At 44.4% G+C, this 17,886-nt stretch overlaps 1 protein-coding gene across 1 annotated transcript in view; it reads left to right on the top strand.

Annotated features, from left to right (window-relative positions):
- Positions 1 to 4,085: 4,085 nt before the first annotated feature.
- LOC143974592 (17-beta-hydroxysteroid dehydrogenase 13-like) overlaps positions 4,086 to 17,886 on the top strand; it is an 80,644-nt gene continuing 66,843 nt past the window's right edge. Inside the window, exon 1 of the mRNA XM_077476142.1 lies at positions 4,086 to 4,422. Coding sequence (XP_077332268.1) covers positions 4,213 to 4,422 — 210 coding nt within the window. The 5' untranslated portion in view covers positions 4,086 to 4,212. The remainder of the gene's footprint in view (positions 4,423 to 17,886) is intronic.

Raw genomic sequence — 17,886 nt, 5'->3', positions numbered from 1 at the left:
CACAAGTTTAGTTTTCTGAATGTTCTACAACACCACCTGTGGCAGAGACGTTTTCCTGTATGTTCTACAACAACGTCTGTGGCAGAGACTTGTTCCTGAGTAAAGCACCTTGTTGGCTGCTAAGCCTTGTGAGAGAGGGACTATCCAACTTGAGTTGTGAATGGCTATTCTCTGGATTTAGTCAAAGTAAACAAGTCCTTTATTATTGACTTTGACACTAAGCCCATGTACACACGGTTGGACATTCCGACAACCAAATCCATCGGATTTTGTCCGAAACTGTTGCATACACACAGTCAGACAAAGTTGTCCGAAAATCCGATCGTACTTAACATGATGACGTCATTTCATTAGGACGGGACTACGTTCAAGCTAGTAGCCAATAGCTTTGGTCTAGGAATTTGATCTGAGCATGCTTGGCACTTTGTCTGATGGGAATTCTCTACACATGATCGGACAAAGTCCGATCGGATCATGTTGTCAGAAAATTTTATAGCTCAGCTGGAAAACTTGGTCCGTCTGATACTCCGACGGAAACAGTTCGATGGAGCCCACACACTGTCGGATTATCCAACAACACGGTCCTTTCGGACTTTGTCCATCGGAATGTCCGACCGTGTGTACAAGGGCTAAGAGCAGAGGCGTAACTAGAAACCTCAGGGCCCCGGTGCAAGAAATCAGGAAGGCCCCCCCCCCCCCGAAAAGCATGATTTTGATACTATATTTTTTTTCAACTGTACAACAAAGTAAAACATTTCTGTGCAGCCTGTGTCCCCAGTGGAACCTGTGTCACCAGTGCAGTGGTGGTCCTGGAGAGGGGTGGTGGTACTGGAGGTGGGTGGCGGTGGTGGTACTGGAGGGGGATGGTGGTACTGGAGGTGGGTGGCGGTGGTGGTCCTGGAGGGGAGTGGCAGTGATGGTCCTGGAGGGGGATGGTGGTCCTGGAGAGGGGTGGCATTGGTGGTACTGGAGGGGGATAGTGGTCCCGGAGAGGGGTGGTGGTGGTACTGGAGGGGGATGGTGGTCCTGGAGAGGGGTGGCGGTGGTACTGGAGGTGGGTGGCGGTGGTGGTCCTGGAGGGGGATGGTGGTCCTGGAGAGCGGTGGTGGTGGTACTAGAGGTGGGTGGCGGTGGTACTGAAGGTGGGTGGTGGTGGTACTGGAGGTGGGTGGCAGTGGTGGTACTGAAGGGGGGGTGGTGGTACTGGAGAGGGATGGCGGTCCTGGAGAGGGGTGGCGGTGGTACTGGAGGGGGATGGTGGTACTGGAGGTGGGTGGCGGTGGTACTGGAGGTGGGTGGTGGTGGTACTGGAGGAGGGTGGCGATGGTACTGGAGCAGCATGGTAGTCCTGGAGAGGGGTGGCGGTGGTGGTACTAGAGGGTGGGTGGTGGTACTGGAGAGGCATAGTGGTCCTGGAGAGGGGTGGCGGTGGTACTGGAGGTGGGTGGCGGTGGTGGTACTAGAGGGTGGGTGGTGGTACTGGAGAGGCATGGTGGTCCTGGAGAGGGGTGGCGGTGGTACTGGAGGTGGGTGGCATGGTGGTGGTACTGGAGAGGGGGTGGCATGGTGGTGGTACTGGAGAGGGGGTGGCGGTGGTCCTGGAGGTGGGTGGCGGTGGTACTGAAGGTGGGTGGTGGTGGTACTGGAGGAGGGGTGGCGGTGGTACTGAAGGTGGGTGGTGGTGGTACTGGAGGAGGGGTGGCGGTGGTACTGAAGGTGGGTGGTGGTGGTACTGGAGGAGGGGTGGCGGTGGTACTGAAGGTGGGTAGCACGGTGGTTGTGGTGGTGGTGGCACTGGAGGAGGGGTGGCGGTGGTACTGGACATCAGGATCCCCAGATACCCCACCTTACTTTAGGGTCCCCAGAGAGCCCCCCTTACTTTAGGGTCCCTAGACAGTCACCCCCCTTAAAGAGGTTTCGCTGTACCTTGCTGGACTCTGCTGTGCACCTTGGCCCCCAGCAGATCTCTGTACACCCCCCCCCCCCACGCACCTGGGGGGAGGCAGCGATCAGCAGCTCTATGGATGTTGATGGGCGGCGGGATCTTCCCGAGTCTACACACTGGAGAGGGGTCAGCACGGCTGTGAGTGGAGAGCGTGTCTCATGTAAACAGCAGCACAGAGACACCGGCACTCCGGAGTGAAGTTTAATTTTCCCTTGTCCGCTCGCAAAACACACAGCTGATCCTGCTCCCCCTTCGGCCCCCCCTCCCCTCCTCTCCTCTCCCCTCCTCTCCTGTGTTCTCCGCGGGCATTCAGGTGTGAAGCTAACAAGCTCACATTTCCCGCGGAGAACACAGGAGAGGAGAGGAGAGGAGAGGAGGGGAGGGGGGGCCGAAGGGGGAGCAGGATCAGCTGTGTGTTTTGCGAGCGGACAAGGGAAAATGAAACTTCACTCCGGAGTGCCGGTGTCTCTGTGCTGCTGTTTACATGAGACACGCTCTCCACTCACAGCCCTGTGAAAAGCAACCACGCCGGGGCCCCCCGACAGTGATGGAATTCCAGGGCCCAGTCGCAACTGCGACTGTTGCGACCCTGATAATTCCGCCACTGGCTAAGAGTACCTGAACTTCCTTCCTAACCATCTGATCCTGTTTTAAAATCCCTTTATGCGGATCTGTCTTCAGTCTCTAAAGTTACTGGGCCATCTACCACGGGAAACTCCTAGACACAAATCGAGGAGAAGAAGGTAACGGTAAGCCCAATCAAACCAGCAGCTCCTTCGAGGGTTAGTGCTACATGTACAACAATACAAACGCACCTAGTCCGCCCACGCAGGGGTTATGACTGGCAACATAAAGAACATAAGTGTCCATACACAGCATAAACAAAAGAGGAAGGGCCACCTTCTCAAACAGGCATGTCCAACTTAAACAAAGCGTAAATGTATTTTGGAGTAAAACGCCATAATTGCCATGGTGGTCAGGACCTTTATGTCAGCACCTCGTTAGCAGGCAGTTCTAACACCAATAGGCAGCCAAAAAGGACTGAAAACAAATAAAAGAAGAAAACCGGAGCAGAGAGCAAAACAGGGGAGAGAGGAAAATGTAAAATAGAAAGGAGAGAAGAGGGGTAGGGACCCAGGTCACCCGAGACATCAATAAGAGCTAACCCATGCTTGTCAGGGGGAGATCAGGGAAGGCATATGCCAACCATGGTTGCCAGACCTTGAGAAACTTGGCGAGCATTTTGTGGAGAATACTAGACATTTGTTCATTTAGCATCATGACTGTAAGGCTGGATTCACACCTATGCATTTTTTGTGCTTTTTGCATTTTGCAGATTTGCACTACAGAACGTGTTCCATAGGAAACCATATTAAATGGACTGTAGTTAAAATCTGCAAAATGCAAAAAGCACTAAAAATGCACAGGTGTGAATCCAGCCTAAGACGGTCCCTCACTCCCGGAAAGGAAATTGTAGGTTTTTTACAGGACTGGGCAATCGTGATTTTGGCTGCTATGAACAAATAAGATGCCAATCTTTGCTGACGCGCAAATTTAGCCTCCTTCTGAGTATCTTAATTGAGCAAGGAATACAGCAGACCAAACACTCGGGACCAGAAGCCCACCAGTCGAGGACAGGTTCACCAGATATGCAGAGCATCCCCATTATGGCCACACCCCCAAAGCAACGACCACTATAAGTCAGATTTGCATGGGCAATACAGACTGGAACCCAATACCACAGCAATAACACTTTATATGCTGGCTCTAAAGTGGCAGTATTAAACAAACATTTAGCAATCGAAGAGCAGGCCTTGCTCCAATCCGCTGGGTCGATCTCAGTACCCAGATCTCGTTCCCACTGAGCCACATTGAAAAGTGAAATTAAAGATAATCAACCATTTAAAGATGCATAAAGAGAAAAGCTAAGAACCTAAGAACCCGGGGAGTGCTGGGCAAGGTTTCATTTTTAATTTTGACGGCCCTGTACCTTTAATTAAATTTGACAAGAAAAGGTTGTGTGAAATTACTTAGTTAATCACCTATAATTGCCTTGATATAAAAACCAGCAGAGCAAACACCGTGTATAGAAATCTTCACAGATGTTCATTATTCAATGGCTGTTGGCATATATTACATGCCGCTCTTGGCTTGTGTAATATCCTTGGCACCAGCACATGTTTGTTTCATATTAGCAAGGCTGCTTTATAAGTCCAGCAGAAAAGATTCTGACGTGGATAGTGCATACTTAGACTCAGAGTAGAAACATGGCGATCATTCTAGAATTTATAGCTCTGTTTTTCATTGCCATTTACTCCTACCTGGAGGCCTTTGTCAAATTATTTATCCCAGCAAAAAAGAAATCTGTTAGCGGAGACATTGTACTGATTACTGGATCCGGACATGGAATTGGGCGACTTGTAGCCCTGGAGTTCGCCAAATTACAAAGCATTGTGGTGTTATGGGATATCAACAAGGTAAGTAAATAAGTATTGTATTTTGATTATTGTTAGGTTATTAGATCATATGCTAATGTGTTTACAAATATATGTACAGGCTCTATGCATGACAGTGTCATTGTATTGGCTCAGTATCTTAGATATTATAAGAAAAAAAAGCAAAAACATTTCTATCGAAATTACTTTGTATGAGAGGTTTTGTATTTCAGAAAAAAAATTGATTGCTAAAAGTGAACAGGTGTCTGTGCTGGTGTAATACACTGCTCATTCAATTGTTTAACAATCCAGTGTTTATGTAAAGCAGGTTGTTGCATACCGACTGATAATGCAAAGGTATAGCAAAGAGTTGTTTGTATAGTGTGTAATTATTCCTGCGCTACCATGTATAACAAAGGTTGAAAAATGGGACTGCTGCAAGTGGGTCAAACCATATCCACAGAAGAAAAGAATGCAATAAAGAATGGTGCTGCACTGTTCCCAGCAGAAAAAAGGAATAAGCTGCTAAAGATAGCAGTACAAATGTAAATTAGATGAATCTATGGTGTTCATAGGAGTGCAAAGTGCAAGAAATTACTAATACTAATGCTGCTACAGGTAGTAGTACAATGTAAATGGAATAGAATAGATATTCCTACAGATGCAAAATACAACAAATTGCTGGTGTTTCTAAAAAGTCAAGATAAATTGTGACATCCAAATTCCTGGGTGGTAATATCAAAGTGCAAGGTGCAACAAAAAAAAATTACTAAAAAACACTCTAATAAATATGTGCAAACACGAACAAATAAATAAGCGATCAAAATGTGCAGATAAACGATCAAATGTGCAAATAAGCAACTACTGCAAGATAGCAGAATGGTGCAAAATTAGCATATAGTGCAAGATAAATGATATAAATCTTCCTGGGCAGAGTACAAAAAAATGCAAAATACAGTCCGAAATGCAACATATATTCTAAAAGTGCCAACTACTTTTAACTATCTTGATTTTGATCGCTTATTTATTTGTTCGTGTTTGCACATACATTATTTACTCTACTTTACCTACACCCACTTGAAAGCTAGGTGGAAGCATAACTCCCAACTGTCCCTGATTTCGAGGGACTGTCCCTGATTTGGAGCAATGTCCCTCTGCCCCTCATTCGTCCTCATTTGTCCCTCATTTTGGTCTGATCCATATAGATGTATATAAAATTCACTTTTTATCTATCAAAAAGTGTGTGTGTTTTCCAGCACTAAACCTTTCATCTGATTTCTAAATTGCTGCATTTGTAAATTCCCCAAAAGCTAATATAAATATAAGGGTATTGCAGAGTATTGATAGGGTATTGCAGAGTATTGGCAGGGTATGTATTGCAGAGTATTGGCAGGGTATTGCAGAGTATTGATAGGGTATGTATTGTAGAGTATTGATAGGGTATTGCAGAGTATTGGCAGGGTATTGCAGACTATTGGCAGGGTATTGCAGAGTATTGGCAGGGTATTGCAGAGTATTGGCACAGTATTGCAGAGTATTGATAGGTTGTTGCAGAGTATTGGCAGGTTATTGCAGAGTATTGGCAGGGTATGTATTGTAGAGTATTGGCAGAGTATTGCAGAGTATTGGCAGAGTATTGCAGAGTATTGGCACAGTATTGCAGAGTATTGGCAGGTTATTGCAGAGTATTGGCAGGTTATTGCAGAGTATTGGCAGGGTATGTATTGTAGAGTATTGGCAGAGTATTGTAGAGTATTGTCAGGGTATGTATTGGCAGGGTATTGCAGAGTATTGCAGAGTATTGGCAGGGTATGTATTGCAGAGTATTGATAGGGTATTGCAGAGTATTGGCAGGGTATTGCAGACTATTGGCAGGGTATTGCAGAGTATTGGCAGGGTATGTATTGCAGAGTATTGGTAGAGTATTGCAGAGTATTGATAGGGTATTTATTGCAGAGTATTGGCAGGGTATGTATTTCAGAGTATTGATAGGGTATGTATTGTAGAGTATTGATAGGGTATTGCAGAGTATTGATAGGGTATTGCAGACTATTGGCAGGGTATTGCAGACTATTGGCAGGGTATTGCAGAGTATTGGCAGGGTAATTATTGCAGAGTATTGGCAGGGTATTGCAGAGTATTGATAGGGTATTTATTGCAGAGTATTGATAGGGTATGTATTGCAGAGTATTGACAGGGTATTGCAGAGTATTGATAGGGTATGTATTGCAGAGTATTGGCAGGGTATTGCAGAGTATTGGCAGGGTATGTATTGCAGAGCATTGGCGGGGTATTGCAGAGTATTGGCAGGGTATTGCAGAGTATTGGCAGGGTATTGCAGAGTATTGGCAGGGTATTGCAGAGTATTGATAGGGTATTGCAGAGTATTGATAGGGTATTGCAGACTATTGGCAGGGTATTGCAGACTATTGGCAGGGTATTGCAGACTATTGGCAGGGTATTGCAGAGTATTGGCAGGGTATGTATTGCAGAGTATTGGCAGGGTATTGCAGAGTATTGATAGGGTATTTATTGCAGAGTATTGATAGGGTATGTATTGCAGAGTATTGACAGGGTATTGCAGAGTATTGATAGGGTATGTATTGCAGAGTATTGGCAGGGTATTGCAGAGTATTGGCAGGGTATGTATTGCAGAGCATTGGCGGGGTATTGCAGAGTATTGGCAGGGTATTGCAGAGTATTGATAGGGTATTGCAGAGTATTGATAGGGTATTGCAGAGTATTGGCAGGGTATTGCAGAGTATTGATACTGATAGGGTATCGCAGAGTATTGGCAGGGTATCGCAGAGTATTGATAGGGTATCGCAGAGTATTGATAGGGTATCGCAGAGTATTGATAGGGTATCGCAGAGTATTGATAGGGTATCGCAGAGTATTGATAGGGTATTGCAGAGTATTGGCAGGGTATTGCAGAGTATTGATAGGGTATTGCAGAGTATTGATAGGGTATTGCAGAGTATTCGCAGAGTATTGATACTGATAGGGTATTGCAGAGTATTGCAGAGTATTGGCAGGGTATTGCAGAGTATTGATAGGGTATTGCAGAGTATTGGCAGGGTATGTATTGCAGAGTATTGGCAGGGTATTGCAGAGTATTGATAGGGTATTTATTGTAGAGTATTGATAGGGTATTGCAGAGCATTGGCAGGGTATTGCAGACTATTGGCAGGGTATTTCAGAGTATTGGCAGGGTATGTATTGCAGAGTATTGGCAGGGTATTGCAGAGTATTGATAGGGTATTTATTGCAGAGTATTGGCAGGGTATGTATTGCAGAGTATTGATAGGGTATGTATTGTAGAGTATTGATAGGGTATTGCAGAGTATTGATAGGGTATTGCAGAGTATTGGCAGGGTATTGCAGACTATTGGCAGGGTATTGCAGACTATTGGCAGGGTATTGCAGAGTATTGGCAGGGTATGTATTGCAGAGTATTGGCAGGGTATTGCAGAGTATTGATAGGGTATTTATTGCAGAGTATTGATAGGGTATGTATTGCAGAGTATTGGCAGGGTATTGCAGAGTATTGATAGGGTATGTATTGCAGAGTATTGATAGGGTATGTATTGCAGAGTATTGGCAGGGTATTGCAGAGTATTGGCAGGGTATGTATTGCAGAGCATTGGCGGGGTATTGCAGAGTATTGATAGGGTAGTGCAGAGTATTGGCAGGGTATTGCAGAGTATTGGCAGGGTATTGCAGAGTATTGGCAGGGTATTGCAGAGTATTGGCAGGGTATTGCAGAGTATTGATAGGGTATTGCAGAGTATTGGCAGGGTATTGCAGAGTATTGATAGGGTATTGCAGAGTATTGGCAGGGTATTGCAGAGTATTGATACTGATAGGGTATTGCAGAGTATTGGCAGGGTATCGCAGTGTATTGATAGGGTATCGCAGAGTATTGATAGGGTATTGCAGAGTATTGGCAGGGTATTGCAGAGTATTGATAGGGTATTGCAGAGTATTGATAGGGTATTACAGAGTATTGATAGGGTATTGCAGAGTATTGATAGGGTATTGCAGAGTATTCGCAGAGTATTGCAGAGTATTGATACTGATAGGGTATTGCAGAGTATTGATGAGTATTGGCAGGGTATTGCAGAGTATTGATGAGTATTGGCAGGGTATTGCAGAGTATTGATGAGTATTGGCAGGGTATTGCAGAGTGCAACTTACACACTAGTGACTAACCTGGTAGAGAAGGAGAAGTAAACTGGAAAAGTGCAGCGTGTGGCCCCAGGAGGCCAGGACTAACTGGCACTGGGTAGAGGGGAGGAGGGGGGGGACAGTCCGGAACTCCGGATCCAAGCAGGCGCGCAGCGTGTGTCAGCCTGCCCACAGACTCGCGCCAGTGCGTGCCCACGTGCACGGCCGAAGTCATGTGACCGGTTGCTAGATGCGGAGCGGCCCCTGCCTAGCAGCCAGTCACTCAGCGGCTGAGGAGCGGCGGCGAACTACGCGCTGCATAGCCTCAGCCCTCAGGCAGCTAATGGGAACGGCGTTCCCGCTGTGGGAATAGTACGGGAACGCCGTTCCCATGCGTTCCCGCAGGACTCGAGCCCTGCTACTATGTATGTAACTAGGGGACAGTGGCTAGAACAAGTGAACAATCTGCTCATTCTCAAGAAATTAGCTTATCAACATAGAAATGTTCCTCGAAAATGTTACTCTATGTGGCAACCATGGCAAGATGTTCCAGATCTGGCACCGTACCAGTTGGTGAGGGATAGAATTCTTCAGGGATAGGTCCAATACAGGGTTCTGATGGAAAATAAATTTGGTTGGTTCAGAGGACGCTAGTCTTTTCTGGGTTGTCCTGGAGTTCTGGAACATAACACGCACCTTTCATAGATATGTAGCATATGCTTTTAGTTAATTTGTACATGTTATTTGACTGCGTATATATCACTTGTTTCTTGGCTGATACTCAAGCTGGGAAAATATATAGATACTTCTCTCTCTTCTCCTTAGTCACCCATTTATAATATGTAGTGCAACCATATATATTCCTGTATGTTTATAATTTTTCTGCTTTGTCTTCATTGTGCAAAATGTGCACCAGAGCCTTGGCTCTCTGGGGATTCTCCCTCCTCATTGACTGAGACAGATTGGGAGCCATTGGCTCTTGCTGCTGTCAATGACACCCAGTGAGCCAATGAGGAGAGAGAAAAAAAAATCTTCAATTTCTCTTTAAGTCACTATTTAAAAAGTATTTTTATATACAGCAAATAAAGAAATGATTGGCTGGTTCAATTCTTTGTGCAAAAATTTTACTAAAACTACATTTTATCATGTTTGTATTTGAATAATTTTATTTATGTTCCCATTATTTATAGTTGTTTTTTAAGATTCCAATGTTTAACTAAATATAGAAGTGACTGCTGATAAAAAGCACACTAACTTTTGATTATTTGTAGTCCTGAAAATGATTAAACCAGAGTTAAAAAGCAAACATTATGTTGGCCTCAAACCGATGCCACAGTAATTTTTGTCCAGGGAACGTTTTTCTCTGAATGTAAATGTGTAGATTAAATCAGTATTTGTGACTGCACCATGTTTTAAAATATGCTGTAAATTGTTAAATAAGAAGGGGGGTCTACTAAAGACAAATAGACTGTGCAGTTTGCAAGTGCAGTTGCACTCATTTTCCCCAGAGCTTAGTAAATGTGGTAAAGCTTAATTTTGTAAATAATATCCAATCAGGCGCAAGAAAAAAAATAGCAATTTTGCTAATTGGATGACGGAAATCAGCAGAGCTTTACCACATTCACTAAGCTCTTGGGAAAATGAGTGCAATTGCATTTTCAAAGTACACAGTCTATTTGCCATTAGTAAACCCACCACTGTGGGTATTTAAAATTTGAATTCTTGGCATGCATGAAAAAATAAGTTAGATAATTATTGAAAAACAATAGAATTTAAAGCAGAAATATAGTTTGTTTGGCTGTACTTCTCCTGCTGATCACAGGACTGCAGATCGTCCTGCACTCCTTTGACCCGTTTTCAGCAGCCCACTGTCGGCTAACATCACAGAGCCAGTCCAGGCTCAGGAAAGATCGCGACCATATGGTCAGGATCTGCCCACACAGAGGCGGCTCTCAAATTAGGCAAATTAGGCGGTCGCCTTAGGCCCCACGATCAGAGGGGACTCGCGCGGCCGCCTAGTTTACCTTATAGCAGAGTCACGTCTTCTAGTAGCAGAGATCCCCGCCACCAGTCCTCCCAGTGACACAGAGAGAGCCGTCCGTGAGCGGGACAGATCAGCAGGGGGATCGGAGCTCACTGAGATCTCCAGATAGAGAGAGATGAGCTGGGCTTATCACAGCCAGCTCTGACACTTCTCCCCTCCCCCTGCTGCCCGCACAGCCAGACAGAGCAGAGTAGCTGCTTCTACTCCTCCCCCTCCTCCTGTCCTCTCCTCCTGTGTATGCCCTGCCCACTCTCCCCGACAGACATTGTTCTGCTGCCTAAGGGATGTGGGTGGGAAGATTCAAGCCCAGCAAACGGAAAGCAAAGATGGAGTCTGATCCATCCATTCATCCATCCAGTCCCTACTGCCTCCGAGTGAGTACACTGTACACTGATGTAGGGGTGCCCTTCCTTCCCTTCTGTCTCTCTCTTTCTCTCTTCACCCTTCTTTCTTTCTTTCTTTCTTTCTTTCTTTCTTTCTTTCTCTCTCCCTTTTATCTAACCATCTATCTATTATCTATCTATCTATCTATCTATTATCCATCTATATATCTATTTATTATCCATCTATATAGATATTTATTATCTATCTATTATCCATCTATATATCTATTTATTATCCATCTATATATATATTTATTATCTATCTATTATCCATCTATATATCTATTTATTATCCATCTATCTATCTATTTATTATCTATCTATTTATTATCTATCTATCTATCTATCTATCTATCTCCCTTTATCTATCTATATTTCTTTATTTCTTTTTCTATCTATCTAGCTACGTTTCTTTCTTTCTTTCTTTCTTTCTTTCTTTCTTTCTTTCTTTCTTTCTTTCACCCTTCATCCTTTCTTTATTTCTCTCTTTTTTCCTTTCTCCCTTCATTCTTCTTTCTTTCTTTCTTTCTCCCTCCATCCTCCTTCTTTCATTGTATTTTCTTTCTTTCTTTCTTTCTTTCTTTCTTTCTTTCTTTCTTTCTTTCTTTCATCTTTCTTTCTTTCTCCCCTGACCAATCCAGTTCTCCTTTACCCATTCCTCATCTCCTACCCACTCCCCCCCTTTTCAATCCTCCTCCTACTCCCCTACCCCATGGTTCCCAGCCCCATCCCCCACTCCCATTTTCTCAGGGGCTAAGAGAGAACCCCAAGGCAGAGCATCTTACTATTGCTGCTGCTTGTGTGGGTGGGATGTGTCTGCAGAAGCACCCTGGATAGAAGAGAATACTTTAGGGAGTTTGTGCATCAAGAACTATTCTTTATTGGTGATAAGAGATACATAATACATCATCAATGTTTTTTGAGACACAATAGGCACTTTCTCAGGACGTTCTGTGGGAACACTTTAAAGTTGCAGAGGAATAGTACTCTCTGCCGTACTTAAGATGTAAAGTGACACTCTAAGAGCCCCAGAGAGGACTGTTACTTTGCAGATTTAAAGTGTTCCCACTATTGGCTATTGTTGTGCCATGAAAAGCATTGATGATGTATAAAGTTGCTGTTTTCCCTCCAAGGAGGCCGGGGTGCCTCAGTAAGCTGCCAGGTGGTTAAAGTGGTGGTAAACCCTTACAACCAACTTTGACCTACAGGTAAGCCTTAATCTACACGGTTTAGGAGATATTTACCGAAAGACAGGGACCGTTGTCTACGGCGCATGCGCTGTAGACAGGGGCGCGCAGGCGCACTGAGCGCGCCGCGGTCAATGGCGATATGCCGCGAGTGGCGGCTCCCGCGCGCATGCGCGGGAGTGACGTCATCGTGGCTTCGCCGAATGACAGCGACGGAGCAGAGAGGCCCACGAGAAGATGGATGCTCCGGACTACAGGGGACAGCTGTGACTTCGCTGGCTCCTGTGTCAGGTAAGTGACACATAATGGACTACTATGTGATGCATAGTAGTCCATTATGCTTTACCTTTGCAGGGAATCAAAGAGGAAGTAAACCCATCAGGGTTTACTTCCTCTTTAAGTGCTCTTGCAGTAGATGATTAGTCTAAACTTGGCTAGGGTTTGCCAATAAAAGCTGTGTTATAGGATCCTACTTTTATTCAACTATAAGCAGGGCCATGGGGGGACACGGTATGTAATAGCAAGGGGTGGTGGGGTGTGCAGAGGGGTCTATTTAGGATGGTTGCTGGGGGATATCTCCACTGGGGGGGGGGGGGAGGATCTATTGTTTGCCTGGAAGGTCTATTGTTGCTGTCACGGGGGGATCTACTGTTGAGGGATCTATTATTATTATTATTATTTTCTGCTGGGGGATCTACTGTTGGGGGATCTATTATTATTATCTGCTGCTGGGAGGATCTATTATTATTATTATTATTATTATTATCATCTATTAAGGGGTCTATTAATGCTGGCTGCTGGGAGATCTATTGCTGACAGAGGCCTCTTGTTGCTAAGGTGGATTTATTGTTGCTGGTAGGGTTATTTTGCTGCTTGGGATCTATTGCTGCTGGGGGGCTTATTGCTGCGAGGGATCTATTGTTATGGGATTAATTATTCCTGGCTGCAGGTAATGTAATTTACTGTCTTTTCTATCAGTACAAATTTATACAAATTACTTAGCTTAACAAAATGATACTTAGGGCCAGTACTGAGAGGTGGGTAGAGGATGGAACCAAGGGACAGTGTTTGAAGGTGGATCGGGGGCAGAGACAAAGAGTGACTCAGAAGGGGGAGTACCTGCACCCATTCTTTAAAAAAAAAAAAAAAAAAAAAAAGCCCTGACTATAGGTGTCTGTCTCTTTAAGGCATAGGCTCATAAACTGGTAGCGGCATTGGTAAACCATGCAAAAGATAAGGATACTCAGGAGTCAGGAACAGTCCAAGCAGATTCTGCACATTTATTCAGCAATGCAGCAAACATACACAGTTTCAATGCATGAGGGCTTTGTCCATAGCTAAAAAAAAAAATCTGCTTGTTCGAGCATCTACACTAAACTCCTGTCAGCTCCTGACCAACAGGGTTCCTAAAACAAACAGGCAGCATATGTACCATTTAGTGATTTGTCACTGTTTAGCTTTTTATCCAGAAATGGCAGGCTCCCGTAGCAGAGAGAGCAAGAGCGAATACCCTGAGCATCAGTCAGCTTAAATATATAAAAGCCTGTGCACAGCTGATACTAAAAATGAGGTATGGGTTCCAAGACCTAGGATTGGAGGCTTATTCCCATTCAAAGCTCTACAAAGTCTCCATGTTCCAGGGCCCAGCACAGAGTCTCAGAAAACACGTTTGTTTTCTACATATCAGTGACCAGTCTTGGAATCCTTCACCGTGCGTAGGTGAGAAACCCAACAAAGTCCCTCTGTCCCTCTCTCCTTCTGTTTTGTCCCTCATTTTTGTCTGACCTATATAGTTGTGAATAAAATGCTCTACTTATCTATAAAACAGTGTTTCCCAGAGCTAAACCTTTCATCCAATTTCGAAATTGCTGCATTTGTAAATTCTGAAAAGCCAATATAAATGAATAATAGTGGTAAAAAAGCACTTGTGGGTTTAACCAATAATTTTTGTTGTACAATTCTCCTTTAAGGGGGGGCGTGACAGGGGGTGTGGCCTATGCCTACATACTTTGCAAATAGGTGTCCCTCATTCCCATCTCCCAGAAAGTTGGGAGGTATGGAAATCTAGTTAACATATATACACCATCATCCACAATCTTGGAATCATTTAAATAACAACACCCAGAATAGAAGAGGAAGGGTAACAATGAATCAGTCAAGTCTCTATTGCTTTACACAGTGCTGTCATTCTAATATATGGCCATGCTTACAGTAAGGGATAGCGCAGGGATCAGCTCACCTCAGAACTGCCACTCCTTCATTTTCCAATCCTCAAATTGGCACGGGTCCTATTTAAATGCACTCCAAGTAATGCTTTTGGCAGAACAATCTTTTGATAAGACAGTTCACATGTACAGTTGTATTCAAACTGTGGGGTTGATTTACTAAAACTGGAGAGTGAACTATTTGGTGTAGCTCTGTAAATAAAGCAATCAGCTTCCATTTTTTTTTTTTGTCAAAGCTTAATTGAACAACCTGAAGTAAAGCAGGCCATAGACTGCGCAAATTTCTGTCCTGCAACCATAGGTTGCAGGACAGAAATTTGCATGATTCCCCCATCAACACAGACAGTGCTAACAAGGAAATTCCCATCTGCCGAGCAACTGTCTGCACCCCATATATACAAGGCACAGCTCTGCTCTGACACGGGGGCAGGGGATGGATTTTGTGTCCCTGCAAAGCAGGGAATAAAATCCAACACTTTTCTGAGTAAAAGCAGCACACAAATGACACAAAAACACTGATTAGGCACACAGTTAACCCTCTGATAACCCTAGGTGTTTAGCCAGTCTCATTAGTACAGTGATAGTGCATATTTTTAGCAATGATCACTGTATTAGTGTCACTGGTTCCCACAGTCTCAAAAATATCAGTTAGTTTCTGATTGTCTGCCGCAATGTTGCAGTCCCACTATAATTTGCTGATCGCTGCCGTTACTAGTATAAAAAAAAAATTCCACTATGTATCCCAGTTTGTAGACACTAATTTTTGCACAAACCAAATAAGATACGCTTATTGGAATTTTTTATTTACCAAAAAAATGTAGCAGAATACATATTGGCCTAAATTTTTAAAGAAATTCAATTTTTAAATTTTTTTATTGCATATGTTTTATAGCAGAAAAATATTGAAGAAGTAAAAAATATTTTTTTTATTTTTTTTTTTATGATTGTTGGTCTTTTTTTGATTATAGCGCAAAAAATAAAAAATGCAGCGGTGATCAAATACCACCAAAAGAAAGCTTTATTTGTGGGGAAAAAAAGAATATACATTTTATTTGGGTACAGCATGGCATGACTGTGCAATTATTAGTTAAAATAACGCAGTACAATTTCGCAAAAATAAATAAAAAATGGCCTGGTCATGAAGGAGAGTACCGTATATACTCGAGTATAGGCCGACCCGAATATAAGCCGAGGCCCCCAATTTACCCCCAAAAAACTGGAAAAAATTATTGACTCGTGTATAAGCCGAGGGTGAGACATGCCTGTCCATCCCTGTGTGTCCGTCCATCCCTGTGGGTCCATCCATCCCTGTGTGTGTGTCCATGCATCCGTGTGTGTGTGTGTGTGTGTCCATGCATGTGTGTGTGTGTGTGTGTGTGTGTGTGTGTGTGTGTGTGTGTGTGTGTGTGTGTGTGTCCGTGCAGCCTACCTGTGTCCAGCCTGCCTGTGTCCGTCCAGCCTGCGTCCCGTCCAGCCTGCGTCCCGTCCAGCCTGCGTCCCGTCCCGGCCCGGCCCGGCCCGTCCCGGCCCGTCCCGGCCCGTCCCGTCCCGTCCCGAGCCGAGCCTCCGTCCTTCAGCTCTTCGTCGGCGGCCATTCTAGGATTCAAAAGCCGCGCCTCCGTCGGTGATAGGCGGAACACTCAATTTCCCACTGACTGCTGTTCCGCCTATCGGATGTCCGTGATAGGCGGAACACTCAATTTCCCAGCAGCCTGTGTTCCGCCTATCACGGGCATCGTCTCATCCTCGTCCGTAGTACGAGGATGAGACGATGCCCGTGATAGGCGGAACACAGGCTGCTGGGAAATTCAGTGTTCCGCCTATCACAGGCGAAGGCGGAGCCGGAGGCGCGGCTTTTGAATTCTAGAATGGCCGCTGTCTGTCTGCTCGACACGCTGATCGAGCGGGCAGACAGCGATGACTCGAGTATAAGCCGAGGGGGGCACTTTCAGCCTCAAAAAAGAGGCTGAAAATCTCGGCTTATACTCGAGTATATACGGTAAATCTTCCAGAGGTCAAGTGGGTAAAATATGAGGCAAGTATGATTAGATGCATTTAGTACCCATTGAAAATAAATTTGCAACACAATGTATGTTGAGCTCACATACAAAACAAATAGGCATGCATGAGTGTGAAGATGTCCTAAAAGTTTTATACAGTAATTTCTCCCACAGAAGAGCTTGCCTAATGTTAAATTAGCCTATATAATAGTAAGCAAAGTGCACATATTACAAGGCAATTACGCATTCCCATCTTACTTAATTTTCTTCTTTCTTTTTCTTCTTGTTGGAAGAAATAATGTCGTTATCTGCATTCGTTAACATGTACTTTCAATTTGATTTAGGGCCCATTCACATTGCCTGCTCCCAAAAGATCTGATTTAGAGTGCAGGCAGCTGTCAGTTTTCGGCTGAAGTAAGCCATGACGAAAGGGCATTGTGATGCATGTTTCAGTGCATTACACCATTTCCCTTTTTTCTTACTTAGAGAAGTTCAAAAAGTAACGCTTCATGCATATCTTGGCATAGCAATGTTGCTCTGCTGTATGGCTACATGTGGTGCTAGCCTATGCTCTGCAATAAAATGTGTGAACAAGCCCTAAAAGATCTGAACCTTAACTTTCTAATTACAGTAGGATCACAACACACATTGGCAGTTAAAGTCTTGATTAGGCACAATTTTTGTGGAAAAACCGCAGAGATAAACATCATAATTAAAAAAGACTAGTTCGTTTCCAAGGGATTAACTGTAAGGCCGCGTACACACGGGCGGACTGTTCGCCCAACTTTGTCCGCTGAACAGTGTTTGGGCGGACAGTCCGCTCGTGTGTGGGCTTTCAGCGGACAGTTTCAGCGGACAGTTGGATGGACAAGGTTTTTCGGAAATTCCGAAAAACTGTCCGCTGAAACCTTGTTTGAGCGAACAGTCCGCCCGTGTGTAGGCTTGTTCGTCAAACAAAGTTGCGCGCATGCTCAGAAAGGATTCTCACGCCGAAAGCTATAATGCAGTGTATAGGACGTCGTATTTTTCGTCCCGTCGTACGTGCCGTTCACGTCATCGCGCACGGTTTCAGCAAACTGTTCGTCCGTCGTGTGTGGCCATGTCCGTCCATGCTAAGTTTGAGCGGACTGTTTGCCGAAACTGTTGGACGGACAAAGTTGGGCGAACAGTCCGCGCGTGTGTACGCGGCCTCAACTGACATGTCTGATCATAAAACACTTAATAACTTAATAACTGTAACAGAATTTTCGAAACTGCAATAGTTATAATCTTTTTTTGACGAAAGGATTATCAGGCCACTCCTATTCCAATAAAAGTAAGGCCATGCATATATACATGACAATGAAGTGAAAAACATACATATGAATGTGAAACAATGTCCAGAAAATGTGTGAAAAACAAAGTCACTCACGAGCACTCCCGTGGGTGCTATAACTATATGTAACAATAGTTAAAAACAGTGGAAAAAGTTAATGGGAGTCTCCCTTCCTGAACTCTGGT

Source organism: Lithobates pipiens, unplaced genomic scaffold (genome assembly GCF_037356315.1).
Source record: "Lithobates pipiens isolate NorthernLeopardFrog02 unplaced genomic scaffold, aLitPip1_a1.2 Scaffold_13, whole genome shotgun sequence".
NCBI classification, from domain to species: Eukaryota; Metazoa; Chordata; class Amphibia; order Anura; family Ranidae; genus Lithobates; species Lithobates pipiens.
The sequence above is the reverse complement of the archived record's forward strand: the minus strand, read 5'-3'. Positions and strand labels throughout refer to the sequence as shown.